This window comes from Buteo buteo, chromosome 1, assembly GCF_964188355.1.
Source record: "Buteo buteo chromosome 1, bButBut1.hap1.1, whole genome shotgun sequence".
In the NCBI taxonomy this organism is placed as follows: Eukaryota; Metazoa; Chordata; class Aves; order Accipitriformes; family Accipitridae; genus Buteo; species Buteo buteo.
The window spans coordinates 410,201-434,430 of NC_134171.1; the positions used below are offsets into that span (position 1 = coordinate 410,201).

Here is a 24,230-nt window from a genome sequence, read left to right on the forward strand (position 1 = left end):
CAGCTGTCATGGTGAGGGTGGTCAAACACTGGCATGGGTCTAGAGGGGCTGTGGGACCTTGTCCTTGGAGACAGCAAGAGCTTGGCTGGATGAGGACCTGAGCAGCCTCATCTGCTCAGCATGACTGAGCAGGGAGGTGGAGCAGAGACCTCCACTCCCCTCTCCCAACCTCAGTTATTGTCCCATTCTGTAAAACACAAGTGTACTTTAGACGTATGATTTGTGTTCAAGACAGGCCAGTGTAACTGATGGTATTCTCTGTCTCCAGAACAGCTTGGCAGTGTCTCAGTGTCTCCATGAAGGCCAGGTGACCCGAGGCTCTGGTTTGATGAGCATGCATGTGGAAATTGGCCCATCAGCTCCGTAATGGGGAGCCGAGGGTTCTTCCTTGACCTAACTCACTTTCCAGTAACAGCTCATATGTGGCTGTGCAATACCTTTATGAGTTTGTGCTGCTTGAGTGGTGTTTCCCTTCCTGCATGGGCAGTTCTGCAGTTGCAGCATAGCTGTGTAGAAACACGGTGCCAACCTTGCCTGTGTTTTAAGGTGAGTCAGGTGTGGCTTTGCCCTTGGAGCATAAGAGGCTTGTGCCAGGGAACTGTTATAGCCGGGGGAGCTGCGACCCCCAAGGGGGCTGTGTTTGCATCTTGTTGGAAATCTCCAGCCTGTGTCCCTTTTCTGTGCACCAGCTTTCATTTCAGCCACCATTGGCTTTGGTGTCAAGATAATGCTGCAGGACCCAGCTGCAGTGCTGTGTCACTGTGCAGGCACTCCTGGACCATTGCGTCCTGGTGTTGGTATCCTCCTCAAGCTGTATCTTTTACTACAGGTAAAGCTGGTTTCATGATGAAGCCCAACTAACGTGGCCCAAATTCGCTTAGAGCAGAAGGAGGTGAATGCAGAGGGGTGCTGGCCAGCCAGCAGTGCTGGGAGAACGGCCTGAGGCACCCGCCTCTGTGTGGGTAACGGGCTAGAAAAGCCTTGGATAAGGTCTTGGGCTGCCTGTGCGAGCTGATCAGGGGCACACAGCAGAGACCGTTTCAGGAGTCAATCTGCCGAGGCAGGAGGATTCCCGGGTTTTAGGCTTGTACCCGGTTCGCTCTTGTAGAGCTGCCCTGGGTCTGACACACTGTGGGTTACAATGCGCACTGGACCCCCAGGTAGGGAGCGTGGGGGAGACCCCCCCTGTACAAACATCTGCCGTGCTCTGTAGGATGGTTGGGTGTTGGGGGATGAAGAAAGGGGAGCAGCTCGCCCAGAGCACAGTGAAGTCACGGCATGAATGCGCAGTTTGAGGTGCACCCTACGTGTGTGTGTCAGCATGTTTCTGAATTACACACTAATAACTAAATCCACTGGCTGCTCTAAGTCTGTACCATCATGCACATTGTTTTGATGGAACCTTTCTGTGAGATCTGGTTCTGTTTGTGAAAACGTGTTTCTTGCGTGCCATTGCTCTGCTCTGAGTAGGAGCAGGAGAAGAGTTGCTGAAGGGTGAACTTGGACATGTTAGTGGTGGGGGGTTTTTTTGTTTTGTTTTTAAAGGATTTAGGCATCCATAGATCTCAGTGAAGTCAAAAGCAAGGTGCTCAGGACCTTTTGCCAGCCAAAAGGTTTATGTCAGTGTCTCAAGGAACATTTATCACACATTGTACATGTAGTAAAAATCAACAGATTAAAATGACAGATGGACTCTGTAGCTCCAAGCGTAGAGTGATGTGTTCTTCTAAAACTGCACAGTAACAATGCCAAAATACAGGCTAGCTGATGGGTCAGGTTCTGTGTGGGTTAAATTAATGTATCTGGAGCTCTCTCCAAAGGATGCTGCTGCTCCTTTTGGTAATTCTTGGTTTGATGTTGTAGGAGGAGGAAAATTTGCGTTCTCAAGTCAAGGACCTGGAGGAGAAATTGGAGACTCTGAAGATAAAACGAAATGAAGACAAAGCGAAGCTTAAAGAGCTTGAGAAGTACAAGATCCAGCTGGAGCAGGTGCAGGAATGGAAGAGCAAAATGCAAGAACAACAGGCTGATCTCCAGAAACGTTTAAAGGAGGCCAAAAAGGTGAGCGTCCCTGGGGAGCCGCGCAGCTTCGGTCCTGGGGCTTGCATACGGAGAGGTGATTCCAGGGCTAATTCAATTGCTGAAAATGTGCGTGGGTTTTTTTATGAAGTATCAGCTAGCCTTAAACTGTGTGCTGTCCTGACTCCTGTCTTCTGAATACATGCCAGCTCCTAAAATGGCCTCTGACCTCGCATATTGCTGTTCTCTCCAGTGTAAATATTGATTTAGGTATTGAGCTGCCAGTGCAAACCCCAGATACAGTCAGACTCTGCTGCGTGTTTAATGCAGCATGTGAGCATGGGTCTGGTCCATCATGGCAGTAGCACATGCAGCTTGTCCTGGAGCTGAAGTCACAGCTTCGTTCTCTAACCACACGAGATGTCAGAGCAGGCAGAGTCTTTGGGTGGACTTTGCGCAGTCCTGCAAAGGTACCAGAGATGATGTGCATCCCAGGATCTGCTTTGCTTTTTGCTGCCTGCCTGCCCCACCTGTCAGACAGCCTGACCTTTGAGGCAGGAACATCTGATCTGTTCCCAAGTCGATTCCTCTATCAGTGCAACTTTCATGCTTGTGCAGGGTAAGATAAGTTGACATTAGAGGTGGTTTCCTTTAATGGATGGGGATGAAGATTGTGATAGTTGAGGAGGAAGTTGCCCATCTCAACTTGCAGGATAGGTGTCCAAGTGTGGCAGCAGCCATGTTTCTCTGGTTTAATCTGCTGTTGCAGGTCTGCCAGTGCTGTGGGAGGGACACCATTCAAATTCAAACCTGCTGATAAACTGCCAGCCCCACCTTCAAAAGCTTAAGTAAAGCTCCTGGAGATCTTGCAACTGGCTTCAAAAATCAGTGGGCTCCAGCAGCTTTAAGAGCATTGCCGTGTATTTAGGTTTCCAATCCAGCTGGAAGAGTCTGCCCTGTAGGAAGAGGCTCACTGGTGATGCCGTGGAATCTGTTCATCTCTCCTGATGCTGACCGTGCAGCCTAAGCTTTCCCACTGTCCTAATGCCTGGGTGTCTTGAACAATTTTTAAAACTGCCACATCTGCGTGGTGGAAGGGTTTTTTTGCCCTGCACTTGTCTTTGGCTCTCCAATGTTTGTGAAGCAGCAGCTTGTCCTTCTTCTTGCTTGTTTCTATGTTATGTTAAAGCAATATACTTGGGAAGTGAGCAGTATGTTCCTGCACAGTACTCATGGCTTAAAGCAGTTACATCCCAACGTGGTTTCATTTTAAATACAGCATTAATATAAGCTTTTGTTTTGTTGTACTGTGTTGATAATCAGCATTAAGTCTATTTGGGAACTGGGCTGAAGCAAGCTGGAATATCTCAGGAGCTGTTGTTAAACAGTGACGAGGCGATCCAGTCCTCTGGAGTCTCATCTGAGCTAAGCAGTGACGGGTATCTGGGAAGGCTGAGGGGTGTGTCAGGGGTCTTACCGATGTGTATAAATACCTGATGAGGGAAGTAAGAAGTCAGAGCCAGACTCTTCTTCGTGGTGCCCGCTGAGAGTACAAGAAGAAAGGGGCACAAACTGATATACAGGAAATTCAGTTTAAACATAAGGAAAAACCTTTTCCTTGTGAAGGTGATCAAACACTGGAGCAGGTTACTCAGAGATGTTTGGAGTCTCCATCCCTGGGGATGTATAAGACACGATCAGACAGGGTCCTGGGCAGCTGGCTCAGCCACCCCAGCTTGAGCAGGGCTTGGAGTAGACGATGTGCAGGGCTCCCAGCCCACCTCAGCCCCTGTGGGTGCTGGGCGTGTGAGTCCTCCCTGCCCCAGTGACAGGGGCGTAAATGGCTGCTCCCTTCCCCGTATGCTGTGTCTTTCCTGGCCTGCTCTGGAGTGGGTTCCTCTCTCCAATGGCTTCCTGGGGGGGGTTCCTGATCCTGACTGTCTAGTGTAGACTTCAATCTGTTAAAACTCATCTCCCTTTAGCTAAACTAACACATTTTGAGCTCCTGCCCTGCGGGGCTGGTTGATATGAGTCACTGCCAGTGAAAGCCACAGGGCTTTGGAGCTAATGAATCTTAGCGTTGCTCGTTATCAAGCAGCATTTCTCCTGTGGCTGCTCTGCTGTTGCTGAGCCTTGCCTTGGGGTGTCATTTGAAATGTCTGCTGCAGGTTGGTGAATTCCCTCTTTCCCTTCTCCCCAAGGACAGGTTACCTGCTCTTCGCATCCGTGCCTGCTGCTCCCAGGCAGACAGCAGGACCTAGCCGAGCTTTTGCTTCTCTCTGCCCTACTTTTCCAGGGTGGATTCTTGGTTTGTTTCCCCAGTGATTTATTTGATTGTGTGCTCCAGTAAAAGCCTGCATATTTTCTGTCTTCATATCTGTCTGTCCTCACCTGCAGATTGTTTTTCTGCTGGGCTCTTTCATGGATGGGAGAAGGTGTGAAGCAGGGGAGAGGCCTCAGGAGAGGGGAGGTGGGCACCCTGGAGCACTGGCAGTGGGCCTTCCCCTCTCAGCCCAGATAAGCTGTTGTTAGTTGGAGTTGATCCTCCTTTGGGACAGCCATGAGAGACATAATTGTCCAAGGCTCATTGTGTGTGAGAGGGGTCTTTCCATCGTTGGCCTTGGGCTTCCAGGGTCTTCTCACCCATATGTGCTTGACCACAGGAAGCCAAAGATGCCTTGGAAGCCAAGGAGCGCTACATGGAGGAGATGGCAGACACTGCTGACGCGATTGAAATGGCAACTCTGGACAAGGAGATGGCAGAAGAGCGAGCAGAGTCCCTGCAGCAGGAGGTGGACTCCCTGAAAGAGAAGGTGGAATATCTCACGATGGACCTGGAGATCTTGAAGCATGAGATTGAAGAGAAAGGTGGGAAGGGGTCAGCTTTTGGGTGGTCTCAGCCTGGGTCCCACTGCACAAGGTAGCTCCCCAACGGGGAGGAGAACACTTGACTGCCTTGGAGCAGTGGTGGCTCCTCACTGCTGGTTGTGGTGGGGGCGAGGCTTTGCCTCTGTGATTTTCCCCAGCAGCCACTGGTGCTTTCTGCTGCATCCCCAGCCCTGCTTGGCAGGCAGAGGTACAACCATCACACATGGGCAGGTCAGCAGCAGGCAGCAGCTCAGCTTCATCTTCACTGGAGTCCCAGCCTCACTGAGAAGGCAGAGATGGTGCTGCTGTGCTTTTGAGTCTGGGGACAAGTGGTCCTGTCCTGGGCTTAGAGGAGCTCAGGCTTAGTTTTAATGCTTGTCATTTTCCTGGGGACAGTGGATCCCACCCCAAAAAGTGTTTGACTGGGACAGACTTTATGTGGGAGGTAACAACTGCTTTTGTTCCTTACTGATCCAACCTCCCAGTTTCACACTGAGCACAGCTTCAAAACCAGTGCATTACCCTTGTTTTGATTCCCCTGTGGCGTCTTAGTTCTTGGTATTCAAGGTGAGCTTTAAAATTATACACAGCAGGAAACAAGCCAGCCTTTAAACACTTGTAGTATTGGCATTCACTGGAAAACAAAATCAAACCCATAGAAGCAGCAGATGATCAGGGAGGCTGAGGGGTGTGACAGAAAGGTAGACAAGTCAAGGAACTGGGAAAAACGCAGGGAGGACAAGAGTAGTCTGCAGGGAGATGTGGAAATTTCTGACATGAGCAATGTCTTTGATTTGAGTTTGTTTTCACTGAATTGTGAGGGCCAGGAGGGTTGAGAGCTGAGAGCACTCACAGTATCCAGTGTCATGCCACTGCCATAGCCCAGCGGCTGCTCGGTTACAGTCTGTAGGTTGGTACAGTGATTCTTCATCCGCACTAGCTGGCTTTGGTGGCATCGCGGGAATCTCTCAGCCTATGAACACCAGTGTTATGCACCAGGCTTCAGTTTTGCTCAGTTGCAGGAGAGGGACTGATGCATTTCCCCTTTGTGTGACGTAGCTGTCCTCTTACTGGTATTTGTAACGTCGCTTAGTGTTAAGAGAACTGGATCTGTTAAGCAGCTGCTATTTCTACACAAGCAGAATAATGCTTCCTTTCTACTGCAGGCTCAGATGGAGCAGCATCCAGTTACCAAGTCAAACAGTTGGAAGAGCAAAATGCGAGACTCAAGGAAGCTCTTGTAAGGTAGGAGACCACTTGTGCTCCCCAAAGGTTGGGGTGCTGCCAGTGAGTCCCTTCCTATGGCATCTCACGCTCTCTTAGCCTAATAGGAGTTTGTGTCAGAGCACTGATCCAAATACTTCCCCTGAGCAGCCAATGTAACACCTGCTAGCTGGTCTTGGGTTGTTTCTGAGCTCTGGTGCTCCTTTAAGCATGCAACAGAGAAGGGAGAATCTCTTGTCACTGGAGACTATTGCAGATCGGGAGAAAATGAGCTGCTTCAGAAAGCTTCTGTATTTCATTCCTCTGTGCATGCAGTGCTCTGCTTCTCCAGCACAGCTGCAGGTTTATTCAAGCAGCCTGTACAGGACAGTTCTCCAGACGCCTCCTGCGCAGGTCCTGCTTCAGGTTTCTTGAGCCTGGGACCTGGTTGTTGCCTTCCCCTGGTCAAGCCCGTCTGCCAGGGCTTAGGGCTTTGGGGCTTTTCTTTCTGGAAGCCACATGTTCAGGTGGGGTCCCTCTGGTAACCACACCACTGCTTTCTGTCCCACCTCACTCCTCCCGTGTGGCTGTGGTTCAGTGTGTGCAGCGTGCTGTGTTGCCTTTGGTACAGAGAACAGCCTGTGCTTAAAGACAATTATTCCTGTAGGCCAGGAAGAGGTAGAGGAGGTGGAAGCATCCCCTCCTCATGGGAAACACAAGAAACTGCCTTGCAAGGACTTCCAAACCAGTGTGTGTTTGGGGTGGGAGACATAAAGGTCCAAGTGAGAGCAGCTCCCAGCACCTGCACTCCCTGGGCAGAGCCACTTTGGGGCTGTTAGCAGAGCTGTTTGCACAGGCACCTCAATGTACACATAAGCAAAGCTCTGTTCTCAGTGCATGATGAAGCACCTTTCCTTGTCTGTGCTTTGTCTTCTTTCTGCTGCTGACCTTCCCTTTTACACTGTGAAAGGCTGTGAATGTGACTTATTTTTCTTTGCTCACTGGGTTCTTCCTTTCTGTGCTTTAGCCTGTTCTATTTACAGCTATTCTTTCCTGCCTGTCTCTGTTGTCTATTTTTCTACATTCTCCTCTTCTGTTCTCTCCATCCCCTATTGCTCTCATTGTTTCAAAGGAAGGTGCCATCTCAGGCACTGATTCACCCCCATCCCTTGCTGTTAATGAGCTGTTCTCTGGGGATGCTGCTTGTGTCTCCCCCAAGGAGGGGCTGCGAGAGGCTCCAAAGGAGCTCTGCTCACACTGCTGATGGGCAGCCAGTGCCAGCACAGGCAGGGGGTCTTGACTCTGCTGGTGCCAGCCAAGAGCAATGTCTGGGAAGGGAATGGCTTCTCTTACTCTGGTACCTGGGTCTCTGCTGGGCTTGTGATGGGTCTGGTTGCTCTGTCAAAGGATGCGGGACTTGTCTGCGTCAGAGAAGCAGGAACACGTGAAGCTTCAAAAGCAAATGGAGAAGAAAAACACGGAGCTGGAGTCCCTGCGTCAGCAGAGAGAGAAACTTCAGGAGGAGGTTAAGCAGGCAGAGAAAATGGTTGATGAGCTAAAGGAGCAGGTGAGTCTGTTGGGGGAAGGATAGGCAGGGAGGGGAAGTTTGCGGCCATTTGGAGCATTGAGCAACTCCTGTCAGGCAAGCTTGGGTCACCTCCTGGCACAGAACGCTTTCTGTCAGTCACTCTTGGAGAGCCATGCTTGGTAATACATCTGCAGGGACTCATACTTCTGTGTCCCTGTGTAAAAGCAAACCCTGTTCCAGCAGCGGAACTGTGCTGGACTCTGCTTGGCCATAGGGTGGCTCTTGAACACAGGACATGGATGATGTGTCCTGCTTTCCAGGGCTAGTCTGTGTTTGCTGTTCTCTCAGCGCTGATCCATCACATCTTCCTGCCTGGGTGATCTTCATGAGGCTTGTTCCTGGCCAGGCTGAGACGTCGGTGCAGGTGTGGGGCAGCCCTTAGGAAGGTTCTTCATTCACTGCAGAACAGCCTGTGCAATTCCTCTGAACTGCAGTTCTGGAGGGAAGCTGGCCTCATGCTCTCTGAGCATTAGCCTGAGTTAGGTAGAAGGTGGGCTGCTAGCAGTGGTGATGCTTCTTAAATGCAAAGACTGAAGCGCCCATTCCTCCACTAATACTGTAAGTGTATAACCGCTTGCCTAGGTCAGGGGGACAGGGAGCTTGGAAAGCATTGTCACAAGTCTGCCTGGAAAGCATTGTCACAAGTCTGCCAAGGCTCAGCCTGAAGGTCAGCATCATTTACACTGACCTGGAACTGTTCAAACTTGTGCCCTGATGCTGCAGCTAAAGTCAGTAACATCTCTAAGAACCAAAGCCAAGCCTCTCTTCTCATGTGCTTTTCCTTCTGGGGCTGCTGGCTGTTCTGGTTTGAATTGTTTGCTCTCCTGAGGGATGCTGTTCTCTGCTATCAGGAGGGAGCTTAAGCACTGTCTGGCAAACTGTCACCTCAGGATGGGGAGACGGATTTATCAGCCATGTCCCACAGCTCAGCAGAGTGATCCCCCAGTGGTATAAAAGAATTTTTGAGCTGCTTGCTGCAGCATGTTGAGCTCCAGGTTGGAGGATGATGTGGTGTGTGCTTGCAGGTGGATGCTGCTTTGGGTGCTGAAGAGATGGTGGAGACTCTGACGGAGAGAAACTTAGACCTGGAGGAGAAGGTCCGGGAGCTGCGCGAGACTGTCGGGGACCTGGTAAGACGGACTCCTCTGGAGTAAGGGCTGGTACTGGAGGGCTTGTGCCGCTTGCTTCGTGCCTGGTGTGTGGCTGGGCTGATGCGAGGGCTGGTCCAGCCGACGCCTGGCAGTGAGGCTGCCCGAGGCACTGTGAACTGCCTGGCAGCAGTGCCAGAGGGGACTGGGAAACCTCTCTGCAGGCCTTACGCTCGGTGCTGCTTCCCAACGGTGCACTGTTCTGCTCTGCAGAATATGCCCCTTACACCCTGGGGTGCCCCTCTGCCCGGCTCCAAAAATGCCCAACTGCTGTTGCTTGCTAGGCTGTGGTGTAACCGCATCCCGTGCTGCCTCCTCCTTGCCAGGAAGCCATGAACGAGATGAATGACGAGCTGCAGGAAAATGCCCGGGAGACAGAGCTGGAGTTACGGGAGCAGCTGGATATGGCGTCGGCGCGGGTCCGCGAGGCAGAGAAGCGTGTGGAGGCTGCGCAGGAGACTGTGGCCGACTACCAGCAGACCATCAAAAAATACAGAAAGCTGACTGCACGCCTTCAGGTGCGGCCCTTTGGTGCCCCTGGCACAGCAGCAGGGCAGTTCCCGCTGGAGCCGTGCTCCTCTGGGAGCCCACCTCGGTGACGATGAGACCGAGCATATGTAGGCAAGAGCATTACCAGAGGAGGTGGTCCCTGGGGGCAGAAATGGCACACTGCCTCCTGCTCTTGTGGGAAATGGGCACGGCAGAACACAGATGGCTAATGCTGGAGAGCAGGTTCCTAATTGAGCTTTCCTGGGGACCTCCAGCAGTACCAGATTACATGTGCTTCTTGTGACCTCTGACAGCTCTGCCTGTCCTTCTGCCTGTGTCCAGATGGGGCTCGCTGGCAGAGCCCCTGCTGAAGTCAGCACTGTAAAATACTTCTGAACACATGGCTGCTTCAGCTTTTTACTGTGCTGTGCTGCTTGTGCTCCAGGCTTGGGAACCAAGTCCTGGACGAGACAGAATAGCGTGGGGTTGTTCCAGCACTGGGCTTGGTTCTCCTGGGCTTTGCTGGCAGTGAAAGGAGATGGGTAATGAGTCTGTGTGGATTCCTTGGCTTCAATACATTGTGTGGTCAGCCGAGCATTTGGAAAGCACTTATATTCCTCTTCCTTACTTTCATCCATCATTGTGTGTGTTGCACAATGAGCCCCTGGTGATCCCCCCCTGCCCTCCCCAAGGAAGGGGGCATTGGGAGGTGAGGTGTGTATGTACTGCAGAGGGTGTGGGATTACAGATCTCCTCTGTGCCGCTTGTCTCTATGTGTAATTGCAGCTTCTTTCTGTGCTCAGGACATGAACCGAGAACTCATGAGTCAGCAAGAAGCGTCTGCTGAGAAGCAGCAGCAGCCTCCTCCTGAGATGTTTGACTTCAAGATTAAATTTGCAGAGACGAAAGCCCATGCTAAGGTAGGGCCAGCAGGAGAGCTGTGCACCAGGCATGTGAACTGAACAGGGTACATTCCTTCCCGTGTGCGAGGCTCCTGAAGCAGTGGCACTGAGGCACAGCACCAGCATGTGGGTGCCAGGCTCGGAGTGGGTATTGCCCATGCAGTGAGGCTGGCCTGGGGGCACAGGTCTCGGCGCTGGCCTGTGGTGCTTGTGCCAGCCGTGGAAACAGGCTGAGGCAACTGTCAGGATGTTTCTCTCTCCTAAGAGAAATGTCAAAGTTCAAATACTGCTGTGCAAAAAAGGATGTTTTCTGTGAAAGAGCGTGCTCAGAACTGACAATGTTAGCATTGTTATTATCACACTGTGAATGCTGGCAGGAAAGAAAGAATGCTTGTGAGCACAGATACATGGTGTACCCTGTACCCGGTGTTAGAGCAGAGCTCCAGACCAGTCCCTGGGCACCTCCACAGAGCACCCGTTGGTCATAATGAGAAATGTGTCCTGTGACAGCCAGGGAGTGAGGTGTTAGCGGTGTTCTGGCAGGAAAGAGTCTCTGACTTTGTAAAATACTGAACAGGCTGGGACGCAGTGGACTGGGGAGGGGACTGAGCGGGCTGCCTTGACCCTGTCTGTGTCTCCTGCAGGCCATTGAGATGGAGCTGCGGCAGATGGAGGTGCAGCAGGCCAACCGGCACGTCTCCCTCCTCACATCCTTCATGCCCGACAGCTTCCTGCGCCACGGAGGGGACCATGACTGCATCCTGGTGCTGCTGCTCATCCCTCGGCTCATCTGCAAGGTGGGATGGGTGCCTTGGCTCCCGCCTGCCTGGGGGAGTTAGGCCTCGTCAAGAGCTTGTGCTAATTCTTCCTTTGAAGCTTTGAGCTGGGGCTGTTTCCTGCCCTGGGCTGATGGGGCTTGGAGTGTCTTCTTCAAACCCACTGTGCCACTGGGGCTAACCAGGAGTCAGTGGCTGCGCCGCGACTCTGCGGGAAACATATCTTTCCTTTCTGTCCCAGCTGAAGTTGGGATTTTGAATGTTTACTTGGAGAACTTTTGAAATTGTGAGGGAGGAGGAGGAGGAAGCGGGAGTCCCTGCCCGCAAGTGGTGGTAGGTCGGCGGTTGGAGCACCCAGCTGTGGTACTGGTGGGTCGAGCCTGCCAGTTCGGGCAGGGCAGGCCTGTGAGCCTCGGTGTCTTGCAGCACTGGCCAGGGGATTGGTGGTCTGCTGTCCTTCTTTATTGCCCTTCTCTTCTGCAGAAATCTTTCCCAGGAAAGCTTGCTTTTTGGGAGTGTGCGGGGGGTGTTTGGCTGGTCTGTGGCTAAGTGCAACAGATCAGAGCAAGCATAGGAAGACTCTGAAGGTTTGCCCTCTTCCCCAACAGGCTGAACTGATCAGCAAACAGGCTCAGGAGAAGTTTGAGCTGAATGAAAACTGTGCAGAGCGCACCGGCCTCAGGGGCGCACCGGGAGAGCAGCTGAGCTTTGCTGCTGGGCTGGTCTATTCCCTGAGCCTCCTTCAGGCTACGCTGCACAAATATGAACAGTGAGTACCCAGCCCTTCTCCTCACCCTCGATCCCCACCCGCTGCACCATCTGGAAGCATGGAGGAGCTCTGCAGCATCGCAGCAAGGCCTGGTCCCCACTGGAGTTAAAGATATCTTGGCAGCTAGGCTGGAAGAAAGCTGAGGGATCCTGTTTATTGCCTTGTGATGGGAGTATTTACTTCTCTTGTAACTCCTTCCTTGTTTTCCTCCCAAGAATTGACACGTGAAGGGATCCAATCCTCTAGCATGTGTTGCTCGTTATTCAGCTGTGACTGTGTCTTGAGGCCAGAAGTAGCCTTGCTGCACCGATTTTTTTTCCATCTATCCTGCCAGGAGATGCATTGCAGTCTCTTGCTGAGCTTGATTGCGTTTGGGATTGGCTCTGGGCTTCAGTCCCCAAGAGCAGGCTCTCCCTTGCAGCCCAGTGCCCTCTTCCATGAATGCCCAGGGCTTACTCCTGTGGGGAAGGTTTCACTGAGTGTCAGCCTGAACGCTTAGTGTGATCCCATTTCTGGGCAGTGCCCTGACAGCACCGCCGAGCCAGGGCTTTCCTCAGAGACTGGGAAATGCTGTCAGGCACCAAAACGGCTGTGGCCAGGGAAGGTACTCGCCTTGAGGTGTGCTCGGCTTTGCTCCCAGCAAAGTGGCTCAGTTTGAAACAGGGCGCTGAGACATCCCTTTGCTTCTGCACTAGCATGGCTGATGAACTCGTTAGATCGCCTGGTGTATTGCTGGTGTGTCATGGTTTAACCCCAGCCAGCAGCTAAGCACCATGCTCACTCCCTCCCACCCAGTGGGATGGGGGAGAGAATCAGAAAAAAAAAAAAGTAAAACTCGTGGGTTGAGATAAGAACAGTTTAATTGAACAGAAAAGGAGAAACTAATAATGATAAAACACTAATAAAATGACAGTAGTAATAATAAAAGGATTGGAATATACAAGTGATGCACAATGCAATTGCTCACCACCCGCTGACCAATGCCCAGTTAGTTCCTGAGCGGTGATTTCCCCCCCCCCCCCAACTCCCCTCAGTTTATAAACTGAGCATGACATCACATGGTGTGGAATACCCATTTGGCCAGTTTGGGTCAGCTGCCCTGGCTGTGTCTCCTCCCAACTTCTTGTGGCCCTCCAGCCTTCTTGCTGGCTGCGCATTAAAAGCTGAAAAACCCTTGACTTTAGACTAAACATTACTTAGCAATAACTGAAAACATCAGTGTTATCAACATTCTTCTCATACCTAACTCAAAAACATAGCACTATACCAGCTACTGGGAAGACAATTAACTCTGTCCCAGCTGAAACCAGGACATGGTGCTAGGTGGCAAGTCTTCTCCTGCCTCCAGCACTGAGTTCTGGCCTAGAGAACGGAGTGTTTTTTCTGTTCAGTGGCTTCCTGTAGCACCCAGGCAGCCTATCTCATACCCTGGTTTTCTGCAGATGTTTTGACTTTTGTTAACTGCTCTCTAGCTACAGTGCTCCTGGGGGTCCAGCTGGCAGTCCTGGGGGATTCCAGTGGTCTGAGATTGGCACCCAGCAGCAAAGCCCTGTATTGATGCTGTCTGGAGCATGCGCCTGTCCCAGCCAAGCCGACTGTGCCTGCGTTCCCTTACCAGGGCCCTGAACAAATGCAGTGTGGAGGTGTATAAGAAGGTGGGGATGCTATACCCCGAGATGAGCGTCCACGAGCGCTCGCTGGACTTCCTGATTGAGCTGCTGCACAAGGACCAGCTGGACGAGACGGTCAATGTGGAGCCGCTGACCAAAGCCATCAAGTACTACCAGGTGGGTCTGCAGAGCCGAGAGCGACAGGATCTTGGCCAAGCTCGGGGTGTTTCTGACCTGCAGGGTGGGGAACTGGTGCAACCTCACCAGCGTGTGCCACGGCTGGAAATTATGACCTTGGATACATCGTTCATGTGGCACATTCACAAGCTGTGAATAAGCTCGCTGGTAGCACTTGCCTTTGGATGTTTTTCACCCTTGGAGCACGCAGGACATGAGCCTGTGATTGTGTCACTTGAGGGCTGTGTTCTCTGTCCCTGGGAGAATGCAGACAGAAAGGATGTGGTTCTCCTGTCCTAGATTTCTGTACCTCTGTGCTGCAGGCCAGGGTTGCTGACCCTTTGAGTTAAGGGCCACCAGTTCTTTCAGAGGGCATAGTGTTCAGAGGGAATCTGGTGGGGGTCACTGCAAGAGTTTTCACTTCCAATTAAAAATTAGGCCAAACCCTCAATGTCTGGGATTTTTTGTCATGCATTTTCCCACTTGGTTTGTTTGCTTGCATGTGTGGAAACATTTGAGGGGTGCTGATCTCTTGCTGATCTCTCTCCTCACCTAGCATCTGTACAGCATCCACCTGGCTGACCAGGCTGAAGACTGCACGATGCAGTTGGCCGACCACATCAAGGTGAAGTGGGGAAAAATAACCTGACTCTTTCCTTGTTGCGTGTTTTCTGCCTTTGCCCTTTCTGCTCCCCCCTGAGATCACTTAGTGAGTTGAAGTGCCTCTTCTACCCCTCTCCCCGTTGCTGTCACTTTTCCCCAGCTCCTGCTGCCAGTGGTGGCACAGAGGTGATGAGGTCTCCCAGGTCACGGAAGGGGGAAGAAGACATGGGGCAATTTGCCCTGCGGATGTCTGGGTAGAAAGAGAAGAGCAGCAAGGAGAGTGTGGAGAACCTAGTGTCTAAGCGGGAGTGTTGTACTGCCCTGAGCTTCTAAGGGCAGTACTGGTGGCCTGTGCCCCACAGAGTAAAACAAAAGTTGACTGAATGCCTCAGCCTGTTTTCCTGCTCCTGTAAATCCTGGAGTCATGGCAGGGTGGTGTACAGAGGGTCTGCCCTGAAATGCCCAAGACCAAAGTCCCAGTTTGCCCTAGAGCAGCTCTCTTGCCTGGTCTCTGCTTTGCCCCAAGCTGACAGTACCTGTGTTTGTGCTCTGCAGTTCACCCAGAGTGCCTTGGACTGCATGGGGGTGGAGGTGTGCCGGCTGCGGTCCTTCCTCCAGGTAGGACATGCTTGGGGTGGCTCTGCGGGGTTGTGCTGGGTTCCTCTCACCTATGTCAGTTTTTCTGAAGTCCTTTCTCTACACCCTAGGCTGGGCAGGAGGCATCCGACCTTGCCATCCTCCTCAAGGACTTGGAGACCTCATGCAGTGATATTCGCCAGTTCTGCAAGAAGATCAGGCGCCGCATGCCTGGGACAGATGCTCCGGGTATCCCTGCAGCACTGGGCTTCGGGCAGCAGGTGAGCTGGCTGGCAGAGCAGGACACCCTAGCACTGCCCCGCATGGGGCCATCTTAGCCACATACTGGGAGCTGTGGGCTGTACTGGGCTAGCATCAAACGCTGTTAGATCATTGCTGTCCTTGGTGGCTCCAGGGAGGGAGCGTGCTGGTGTGCCCTGCTTAAGCTGAGCAGCAGCCCACTGCACAGATGGAGGAAAATAGTTCGAGCTGAGATGGGAGATAGTGTCTCTGGGCTTCGTGTTTCTAGTTGGGACAGAGACATGGACTTTTTCACCTAATCTTCTCCAGCTGTGAGTTTCTTTCTATCTTTCCTGGTGTTTCCCATCTTACTAGTGATGCTTCAGAAGCAAGTTAAAATCTCAATAGCTGTCAGACTAGGGCAAGGCAAGTGTTGTGCAGCCAGGAGCCATTGTGCCTGGGAAGCGAGCTGGAAAGCAACCTGTTTGTCTCTGCCTTTCCCAACCATCCTGTTTCCATCCAACTTCCAGGTGTCGGACACGCTCCTGGACTGCCGCAAGCACCTGACGTGGGTGGTGGCCGTGCTGCAGGAGGTGGCCGCTGCTGGGGCACAGATGATTGCTCCTCTGGCGGAGAACGAGGGGCTGCTGGCAGTGAAGCTGGAGGATCTGGCCTTCAAAGCGAGCGAGCAGGTAGGAAACTCCCTTCCCGTCTGCCCCTCATTCCCTGCTGCAGCAGGGTAAAGCCAGGAACCGTCTCACTCCAGTGCTACAGACCTGCCCGTGAGCAGCTCCAGATGGGAGAGCCTTGTGGAGGCTGGGAACAAACTCCTGGGAATATGGCCAGGGAACACCAAAATGTGGAGGGCTTTGTGGTCCCCTGCTCTGTCCTGTCCTTCCCTGCAGCTGGCTTTGCTCTGCAGCCGCACCAAAGGGACTGCGGACGCTCAAGGCCTGTGGCACATTGTGGGGAGTCGGGAGGGGGCTGTAATGGTGACTGTGAGCCCAGCACAGGGGCACCTGCCACTTTCTTCCCGTCCTTTGCAGATCTACGGCACCCAGGGCATCAACCCCTACGAGTGTCTGCGTCAGTCTTGCAGTATCCTCATCGCAACCATGAACAAGATGGCCACGGCTATGCAAGAGGGAGAATACGATGCGGACAGACCACAGACCAAGGTGGGCTTTGGCTGTGGCAGGGGCCTCGGGCAGAGCCAGAGCATCTGAGCTGCTCCATAATCTCCCACAGTCCTGCTGCTGCTTCCCCTGGCTGGAGGGTCTTCTGGGTGCGATGGGGGGGCAGAGAGCTGAGGAGGTGCAGCAGTTGCCTGCAACATTCAGGGAGACTGGGAATGGTCCCCCTCTTGCCCTGTGGCCCCATCTGCAATTACTGGAATTCTTTGTAAAATACCGATTTTGTATCATGTTCCTCTGGTCTCCGTTACAGCCCACCCCACCTGCTGACCTACGGGCAGCAGCTATTCGGGCAGAGATCACCGATGCTGAGGGGCTGGGGCTTAAGCTGGAGGACAGGGAGACGGTCATCAAAGAACTGAAAAAGTCCCTCAAGATCAAGGTAAGCTGTTCTTCAGTCAATCTGTGCCTTCCTGGCTGGTCAGTGAAGAGGTGTTTGCTGCTGTAGTGGTCACATTTGTGCTCCAGGTGACTTGTTGCCTGTGGAGCTGACAGGTCCCGAGTCCCAACTAGATCTCCTCCTGGAAATATTCTTCCAGTTGTCAGGGAGGTGCTATCTGGCTGATGACTCCCTGCAAGAGACTGTCCTGGCCTTTGCCCCACGATGTTCTGGGATGACAAGTGTTGGTGATGGGTGCGTGTGCCAAGCATAGGTGCAGAGTGGATAGGCGTTGTGATTTCTGGGCAGGCTCCCACCAAGTGCTGCAAGGAACTTTTCCTAGGGCCCACCATTCCCAGGGCCCTGGAGTGCTCTGATTTCTTTCCTGCCGCTCCAGGGCGAGGAGCTCAGTGAAGCAAACGTGCGGCTCAGCCTCCTGGAGAAGAAGCTGGACAGTGCATCCAAGGATGCAGATGACCGTGTGGAAAAGATACAGACGAAGCTGGATGAGACCCAGACGCTGCTCAAAAAGAAAGAGAAGTAAGTGCGAGATGGGGCTGCTGTTGGAGGGTCTATTGATGAGGACTGGACAGCTGGTGGTCCTTTGGGCTGGCTGGCAGGGTTTGTGGCTTAGTGGAGGGGGATGTTGGTGAAGGATCCGCAGGGGAGCCAGCACTTTTAAATGGTGCACAGCAGAGCACAGGCTGGCAGAGGGTCCTGGGAAAGGTCCAGTTCAAATGCTTTTGTGGGAAGGGCCGTTGTCCTGGCATGTTCTTACTACCATTTCTGTGCTCCAAGCGTCTCTTGCCACAGGTCCATTGGCAGAGCGAGCCCTTGGACAAGCAGGGAGGTGCAAGCTTGCAGGGTGGAGGGAGGACTGTCTTACAAGCTGGGCAAAATGGCTAAGTGTTCAATATGGACAAATACTGTCTTTGTGTGTTATACTGCAATCTGCAGTAGAGGCTGGTGGAGCTCCAGCTTCTGGATCAGCAGGTTTGTGCTTGAAGCACAGCAGTAGCAGGATGCATGACAAAGCCAGGAGCTCTCGGGTCCTGGACTGCTTGCCTCTTTCCTTTGGAGGAGCATCTCCAGCAACAGCTGTGACTCTGTACACTCTTCCCAGGGAGTTTGAGGAGACCATGGATGCTCTTCAGGCAGATATCGACCAGCTGGAATCAGAGAAGGTGGAGCTGAAGCAGCGCTTGAACAACCAGTCAAAGCGAACCATCGAGGGCCTGCGCGGCGCCCCTGCCTCTGGAGTTGCCTCCATCGTGTCTGGCATTGCCGGAGGTGCGTAACCAGTGTCCCCAGAGCACTGGAACACTTTTGCAGCTGGTGTGGGGTATTTGCAGGCTGGAAAGGGAGCCTGGGATGTCTTCCTGACACAGAGTCCGGGACCTGTGCAGAGGATTCCCTGCAGTGTCTGTGTGACGCCTGCCTGGGAGGCAGCGCGGGAGCTCGGACTGGGAACGGTGCTCTGACAGTTCACTGCTCTGCCTGCCCAGCCCTCCCGCAGCAAGCCAGAGCCTCTGGTGTGGCTGGCAGGGGAGAAGACAGGAGGTGTTCAGGCTGTAATGATGACCAGGGAGTGTGGAGAGCCTGCAGCTCCCCAGCAGCATCCGGCAGCTCCGTGCTTGGGCAGACAGGGCAATGGTGGCACCTCTAAGGAGCCAGCCTGGGGTGTCCCTGCAGCTGGCTGGGGCTGGGGGGACCCTTGGTGGCAGGGCACCCTGCTCTGGCAGCTGTGGGCAGGCGAATGCCGGTACTGCCCGGCCCAGCCCGTGAGTCAGTACTCCCACGGGGATGCTCCCGTGGAGATTCAGCAGTCGGTGCCTGCCTGCTGGCGCATTCTTGCTGCTGCAGGCAGCTCCTGCCTCTGCTGCCATGCCTCTCCAGGGCACGGATGGGCTGTTCAGGCTCTGCTGCTCTGACCTGGCTGGCTCGGAGAATGAGACCTGATTTCTCTGTGCCTCTGGGCTCTCGTGAAGCCCAGCAGCAAGGGGTGGGTGATGGTGCAGGATGGGTGCTTGCTGAGGTTGCAGGTCCTTGTGCTGGCTAGCAAGGATGTTAGTACCTTCCTTGTCACTCTGGAGGAAATGTCCTACAAAAAATGCCTGGTGGCAGGACCAGGTCTTTGGCATCTTTGTCAGGAGCTCTGGCTGTAGGACATTGTGTGGCCTTCCAAACTGAGCCCCGGTGTCCTTTAGGACTGTGACCAGGGTGGCTGTGGAGCAGCCTGGCCCTCTGGCCCCAGCATGGCAGCGATCCAGTGCGTCCAGGTTCCTGATCCTTTTGACCTGATCTGTGTTGGGTAACACCTGGATGCAGCCTGGCTCCTGGATGCAGCAGCTCCTGGCCCTCGTGGAGCTGCAGCCTCTCCTGGAGTCACTGCGGCCACGAGCTCTGGCTCTCAGGGATGCTGACAGCGTGTTCTCGGTCCCAAACAGCGTGTGCAGTGCTGTGAGCACTGTGCCAGCACCAGCCTGCTCATGAGCGCTGCATTTCAGAGGGGGAAGCTGGGGTCACAGGGAGCACAGCCTGAGGGGACCCCAGCTCTCAGGGGTGTAGTGCACACTGGGTGCAGCGGGGCAGTCAGCAGGAGCCGCTCCTCTGCCCCTGCACAGGGAGGCTCGAATGGACCACCTCGGAGCAGGTCAGCGTGGATCACCGTGCCTTTGGACCCACAGCAACAGGCGGCTGTTGTGGGGCGGCTCTGGAGGAGCCGTGCCGTGGGTGCACACGTGTCCCACTTGGGTTGCTCACAGCCGCGCACGCGGTCGGGACTCACTGGCCCTGGCCGGATACTGCAGCAGCAGCACATGGAGTCCCACTGCCCTGGCGGGGCGGCTGGGATGGTCACTGCTCCCGGAGTCAGGGAACAGGGCTCAGCACAGGACACAGCCATGGGTGACCAGAGCTCCTCTGGCCATGGCTCCTCTCAGACTTGATCCTTGGCTTTAATTCTGCTTCTTCTTGTCTTTCCTCTGGCCCCTCTCCTTGTCCTGCAGAGGAACAGCAGAGAGGTACGGTACTGCACCCCAGCATGCCAGTGCTCCCCGCCTCCTCTGGCCCCCAGAAGTGCATGCCGGGGGGGGACTAGCGTCCCAAGACACCCAAGCATGGCCCTGGGACAAGGCTTGGTTTGGGAGCAGGGGGAAGGATGCAGGTCCTGCTCAAGGGCAGCACTCGGCTCAGGTCCTGAGCAGCCTGTGCTGCAGGGGAGCTCGTGGCTGGTGCACTCCTGGACAGTACCAGGAGTCCGGGAAGGGAGTGGTGAGCATGAAACTGCTATGGGTGCAGAGTGGTGTGACTCCTGCAGCGGAGAGATGGGTCCCTGGAGTGCCCAGAGCGTGGCACAGCCCCAAGCCTTTGGGAAGCGGGCACCGGGAGTGCCTGGTGCCAGGCTGCTGAGGAGGCATGGAGGGGGTGAGGTACTGCCCTGGCCAGCTGGTGTCTTGGCCTTCTCCGTGGGAGCGGGACGGGAGGTGCCGCATGTTTGTGATGGCTCCATCGGTGCCTGGGTGCACACAGGCAGATGCTGCTTCCCCCCACGCTGCAGACACTTGTCCCTTTGCTGAGCCTGTCTGCATATCCAGTGCTGCTGTAGCAGTCCTGCCCCACGCTCACGTGTGACAGTTGGTGATGCTGCTGCTGTTGGTGCCCGTCTGCAGGTGTCGGTGCTGACCAGGTGACCGGAGGCGGTTCAGGACCCATCCAGGTGAAGGACTCACCTCTTCTTCTCCAGCAAATTGATGTCCTGCAGCATTGCATCAGGCACCTCAGGAACGAGAACAGCCGACTCAAGGTGAGGTGTGGGGAGGTGCCTTGCCCTACAGCGGGTCCCTGGGTGCCTGCAGTGCTGAGCAGGTCCCAGTGGGTCTCGGCACACTGGGCCCCGCAGCTTGGACATGCCGTATGTTGGGAGGTCGAGCAGAAGAGGGAGGGCTGGGGGAAGCTGGATGCCACAGCACGGGACCGGGCAGAGCAGCCTGAGGGTCTGGCTGCTGCCAGCACTGCCGGCGGTGATGTGCTCCCTCCAACACCACAGAGCAGCTCTGTCCTCCACACTGTGGGTTTCCTCAGGAAAAGAAACAGGAATGGCAAGGCATGTCGGACTCTGCTTTACAGAGAGGGGCTCTGCGAAGAGCCCAGTCGGGGCACAGCTGTGCCCGTTCCTGTTCCTGCGGTGGGAAGCTTGGGCTCTGCCCTGGGAGCATGGCAGCCCAAGGGATGGGCCGTCCTGCACTGCTGCAGCACTGCTCAGGGGCATTCATCTTCCTTCAGCGGCAGGCTCTGGGCTGGGGCTTGTGCTGGCTTGGTGCCTGCCTTCGGCTGGTGGTCTTGGACAAAGTCATGTCCCAAGAGGCCAGGGAGGTGTGTGGGATGCGGTCCGCGTGGGACGGGCTAGAGGAAGGGCACTTAGTCCACCACATCTGGTGGTGGTCAGGAGCACAGCTCTGCTGCGGGGCTTGCAGCGAGCTCTCCACTAGTGACGAGCTTTGGCTCCTTTGGGGAAGGGGCCGAGCCGCGGGCTTGGTCCGAGCGCAGCATTGGCGGCTGGGAGCCAGAGCGGCCAGCAGAGCTGGGGGTGCTGGTGGCCTTGGTCCCTCACTTCAGTCTGGGGGCTCCAAATGCCAGCTCATGCAGACTGATTAAGGCATTGATTGATTAATGAACACACTATGAGGAAATTGGCAAAGCAGCAAGTAATCTAATTAACTAACATTCTAGTAATATTAATTCACAGACATATAATTATGCAGATGATTATGCACAACTATGAAGCTGTTAATGATAGTTCTTAAATCTAATGAGTCACATACGTGGCCACTGGCGAGTTACGGTTCTGTAAGTACTGAGGTGCCAACCTGTTTCCCATTCCCCAAGTCTTACACGTGCTCAGCTGGTTGTCCAAAGGCTTCCCTCTGGTGTCCTGGTGCATTTGGGACATCACTGCTGTCTGTGGGCATCCGTGCTCCCACCCTTGGAGGATCCACCCTTTGGTTGTTTTCACTATAGTTTTAAGTCCCTTTTTTTCATTTGGGCTCTTCTTTTTGCTGCCTTTACACCACATTTTCTCTGCTCAATTCCTCCCAAATAAACACCCTGCCCCTAATGACCTTCTCCCCGTTGGTCCCAGGGAGCCCAGATGAAGATGCAGCTGGCCAGCCTGAAGCCTCTGCAGGTACCCAAGCTCTCCCTCCTCATGAACAGGCAGGGAGAAGGTCTACGCACACAGACGCTGTATCGCAAGGCCAGCCAGCTCCTGGAAACCGCCTATCATATGAGCGCCACCATGAAGGTTGTGGACCTGAAGCAGACCAAGTCGGGTAGGTCCCACACGAACGTTCCTTGGCTGAAGCACCTGGGGAGCAGGGGGCTCACGGGCAGCTGTGAGTCGGAGGGAGCTTGGCCCACGGTCTGTGAGCAACCTCCGCATCTTCCCTCTGCCCCGGGGAGGGACCGGCACCTCCTTCCCATCCAGCCAGCATCTGGAGCAGGGTTTGCTCCAGAGCAGAGCTCCAGCCTATCCCTTCAGACCTACCTGCCAGGAGTCTGCTCTGGTGGCAGCAATCCCGGCTTGCTCAAGCTGATGGGGCTTCCCTGCACAGCAGGGAATGGCCTTGTGCCCCCGAGAGGTGGCCATCCCTATCCCCCTGGCTGCAGGCATTCGTGTCTGGGGACAGCGTGGCACCGGTTCAGCACGCAGGGGCTGAAGCTGCTCCCTGGAGTCAGCATGGCTCAGCATCTTCCCTGCGGCGCTGCTGGCTGAGCCAGGAGCCTCTTGCCCCCTCCAAAACCTCCCCCAGCAACAAAGAACCTGAGCTGGCTGAGCCGGCACTCTGCATGTGCCGTGTGCCTATGGCTGAATGGATCCCAAGCCGCGGGGAGGACGACACCTTCCTCCTCCCTCCTGCAAACCTCCATCTGCCCTGCATTCGGACAAGCCGGCACAGTGGTGGCTGTTGCCTCGCTCGTGCTGTGGTGCTGGTCTGTGCCCAGCCACAGGGCTCACCGTCCATCAGGGCTGGGCGAGGCAGGCCCCGGTGTTCCGCGTTGGAGTCTTTTGAGGAAAGGAGCGCGGAAGGAGTGCCCTGTCCACGCTTTGCCAGCCTGCATGTCTCACCTCCTGTCTTCCATAGGAAGGAGCTTGTCAGCGCAGCTGCTGGAGCAGACGGCCCGCCTGTTGGCCCTCAAAAACAGCGTCGACAGCCTAAAGGTAAGGCAGGCTCCCCCCCCGCCCCCGCGGCAGGAGGATGGGTGTCCTGGTGGCACCCCAGGCCCAGCCCTCCTGTTCCCCTGGGCTGGGGAGGGGGAAATGAACGGCCACGTCTCTGTGTGAGCACCGTAGCTGGTGCTGCCAGCACTTAGGTGTGCCCTGTGGCACCTCTGGCTGTGGCAGTGGGGGACGAGGTGCTGCCCCTTTCCCCTTCCAAAACAAAGTCAGGTTTGACCCCTCTGCCTTGTCCCCAGGGATGTGGGGTGGTGAAGGGCTCTGGGGGTGGTGAGGGGCTTGGGGGGGCCAGTGAGCCCACATGCAGCAGCAGGAGCAGCCATGGGGCAGCGGTGCGGTTCTGGAGGTGACCTTGTGCTCTCTGCCCCCCCCAGGATGAGGTGATGAGAGAGGTGGTTCAGCAGCAGCCGGGTGCCAGCGTCCCCACCAGCTTCGGCACTTTCCCCTCCCCCTCCTTCCTCAAGGTGAGACCCTTTTTCCTGGGCCAGCGGCCGAAGGATGGGGCCGGGGGGGGTCAGGAACCTCCGTGCTCCATCCCCTTCGCTCCGCTGCGCTGCTTGGGGCCCCAGGACCCGTGGCACCCGTCCTGTCCCCACCGCAGGAGCGTGGGGAGAGGGGACAGCTCGGTCCCCGCAGCCCCAGCTGGCGCAGGGACCGGCTGCCCCCCCCCCCGGACCCCGATCCCGACCCCGGCTGTTCGGCTCTTGCAGGCCCAGCGGGAGAAGGAGGAGGGCCTGGTGCTCTGCGGCAGAGTGACCTTCCCCTGCGAGCCGGGCCAGGGCCGAGTACACAAGCTGGTCGTCACCCCCGAGCTGTTCCGCCAGATCCAGAGCTACTTCATCGCCTAAGCCGGGAGCCCCCCCCCCCCGCGACCCCCCCCTCCCCTCCGCACAGGTTCATTGCACACCCCCCTTCCCCACCCCCCCGCTGAGCGTCCCCTGCCAGAGCCCGGTACTACCCCGGTACCGGCCCTGCCCTCCGGCCCCCACGCGTGGGGCGGGAGCCGGAGCCGCTTCCCCCGCTTCCCCGCCGGGGGCGAGCCGGGACCTGCCGGGGGGCTCCCACCCTCCCGCCGCCGCCAGCGCTGTCAGACACTACAAACCGCCGCCGGCCCCCCCCGGGTCCCCCCCAGCTCCCGCCCTGCGCCCCCGCTTTCGAATAAAGCTGCTCTGAACCTGCCCGCGGCCCCGGCGCCTTCCTGCACCGGGGGACCGGGGGGGTCGGGTCCGGCCACGTGCGGCCGCGGGGGGGCGGGGCAGGCGGCGGCGCGGAGCGCGGGAAGAGGCGGCAGGAGCGCCGGCGGTCGCCATTGGGAGGAGGGGAGGAAGGGGCGGGAGGCCGCGGCACTTTCTAGGCCTGATTGGTACAGGCGGCAAAGAGAGGCGGGGCCGCCCGCGCCTCTACCTGATTGGCTGGGGGCGGATCCGGCGCGGACAGCATGCGCTGATTGGTCGC

General features: G+C 55.5%; 1 protein-coding gene across 10 annotated transcripts in view; it reads left to right on the forward strand.

Annotated features, from left to right (window-relative positions):
• DCTN1 (dynactin subunit 1) overlaps positions 1-23,954 on the forward strand; it is an 84,298-nt gene extending 60,344 nt beyond the window's left edge. For 5 of the 10 annotated variants that reach the window (XM_075034085.1, XM_075034170.1, XM_075033992.1 and 2 more), the window contains 25 exons: positions 269-307; positions 1,864-2,061; positions 4,683-4,887; positions 6,054-6,132; positions 7,498-7,657; positions 8,704-8,808; positions 9,153-9,344; positions 10,119-10,235; positions 10,862-11,014; positions 11,602-11,762; positions 13,381-13,549; positions 14,106-14,174; positions 14,708-14,770; positions 14,860-15,009; positions 15,499-15,660; positions 16,015-16,146; positions 16,415-16,543; positions 16,938-17,080; positions 17,664-17,830; positions 19,549-19,563; positions 20,212-20,345; positions 21,681-21,870; positions 22,684-22,760; positions 23,150-23,239; positions 23,486-23,954. In XM_075034085.1, coding sequence (XP_074890186.1) covers positions 269-307; positions 1,864-2,061; positions 4,683-4,887; positions 6,054-6,132; positions 7,498-7,657; positions 8,704-8,808; positions 9,153-9,344; positions 10,119-10,235; positions 10,862-11,014; positions 11,602-11,762; positions 13,381-13,549; positions 14,106-14,174; positions 14,708-14,770; positions 14,860-15,009; positions 15,499-15,660; positions 16,015-16,146; positions 16,415-16,543; positions 16,938-17,080; positions 17,664-17,830; positions 19,549-19,563; positions 20,212-20,345; positions 21,681-21,870; positions 22,684-22,760; positions 23,150-23,239; positions 23,486-23,623 — 3,237 coding nt within the window. In that variant the 3' untranslated portion in view covers positions 23,624-23,954. The remainder of the gene's footprint in view (positions 1-268; positions 308-1,863; positions 2,062-4,682; positions 4,888-6,053; positions 6,133-7,497; positions 7,658-8,703; positions 8,809-9,152; positions 9,345-10,118; positions 10,236-10,861; positions 11,015-11,601; positions 11,763-13,380; positions 13,550-14,105; positions 14,175-14,707; positions 14,771-14,859; positions 15,010-15,498; positions 15,661-16,014; positions 16,147-16,414; positions 16,544-16,937; positions 17,081-17,663; positions 17,831-19,548; positions 19,564-20,211; positions 20,346-21,680; positions 21,871-22,683; positions 22,761-23,149; positions 23,240-23,485) is intronic. The other 5 variants (XM_075033729.1, XM_075033824.1, XM_075034272.1 and 2 more) reach the window with 3 other exon arrangements.
• The last annotated feature ends 276 nt before the right edge of the window (positions 23,955-24,230 follow it).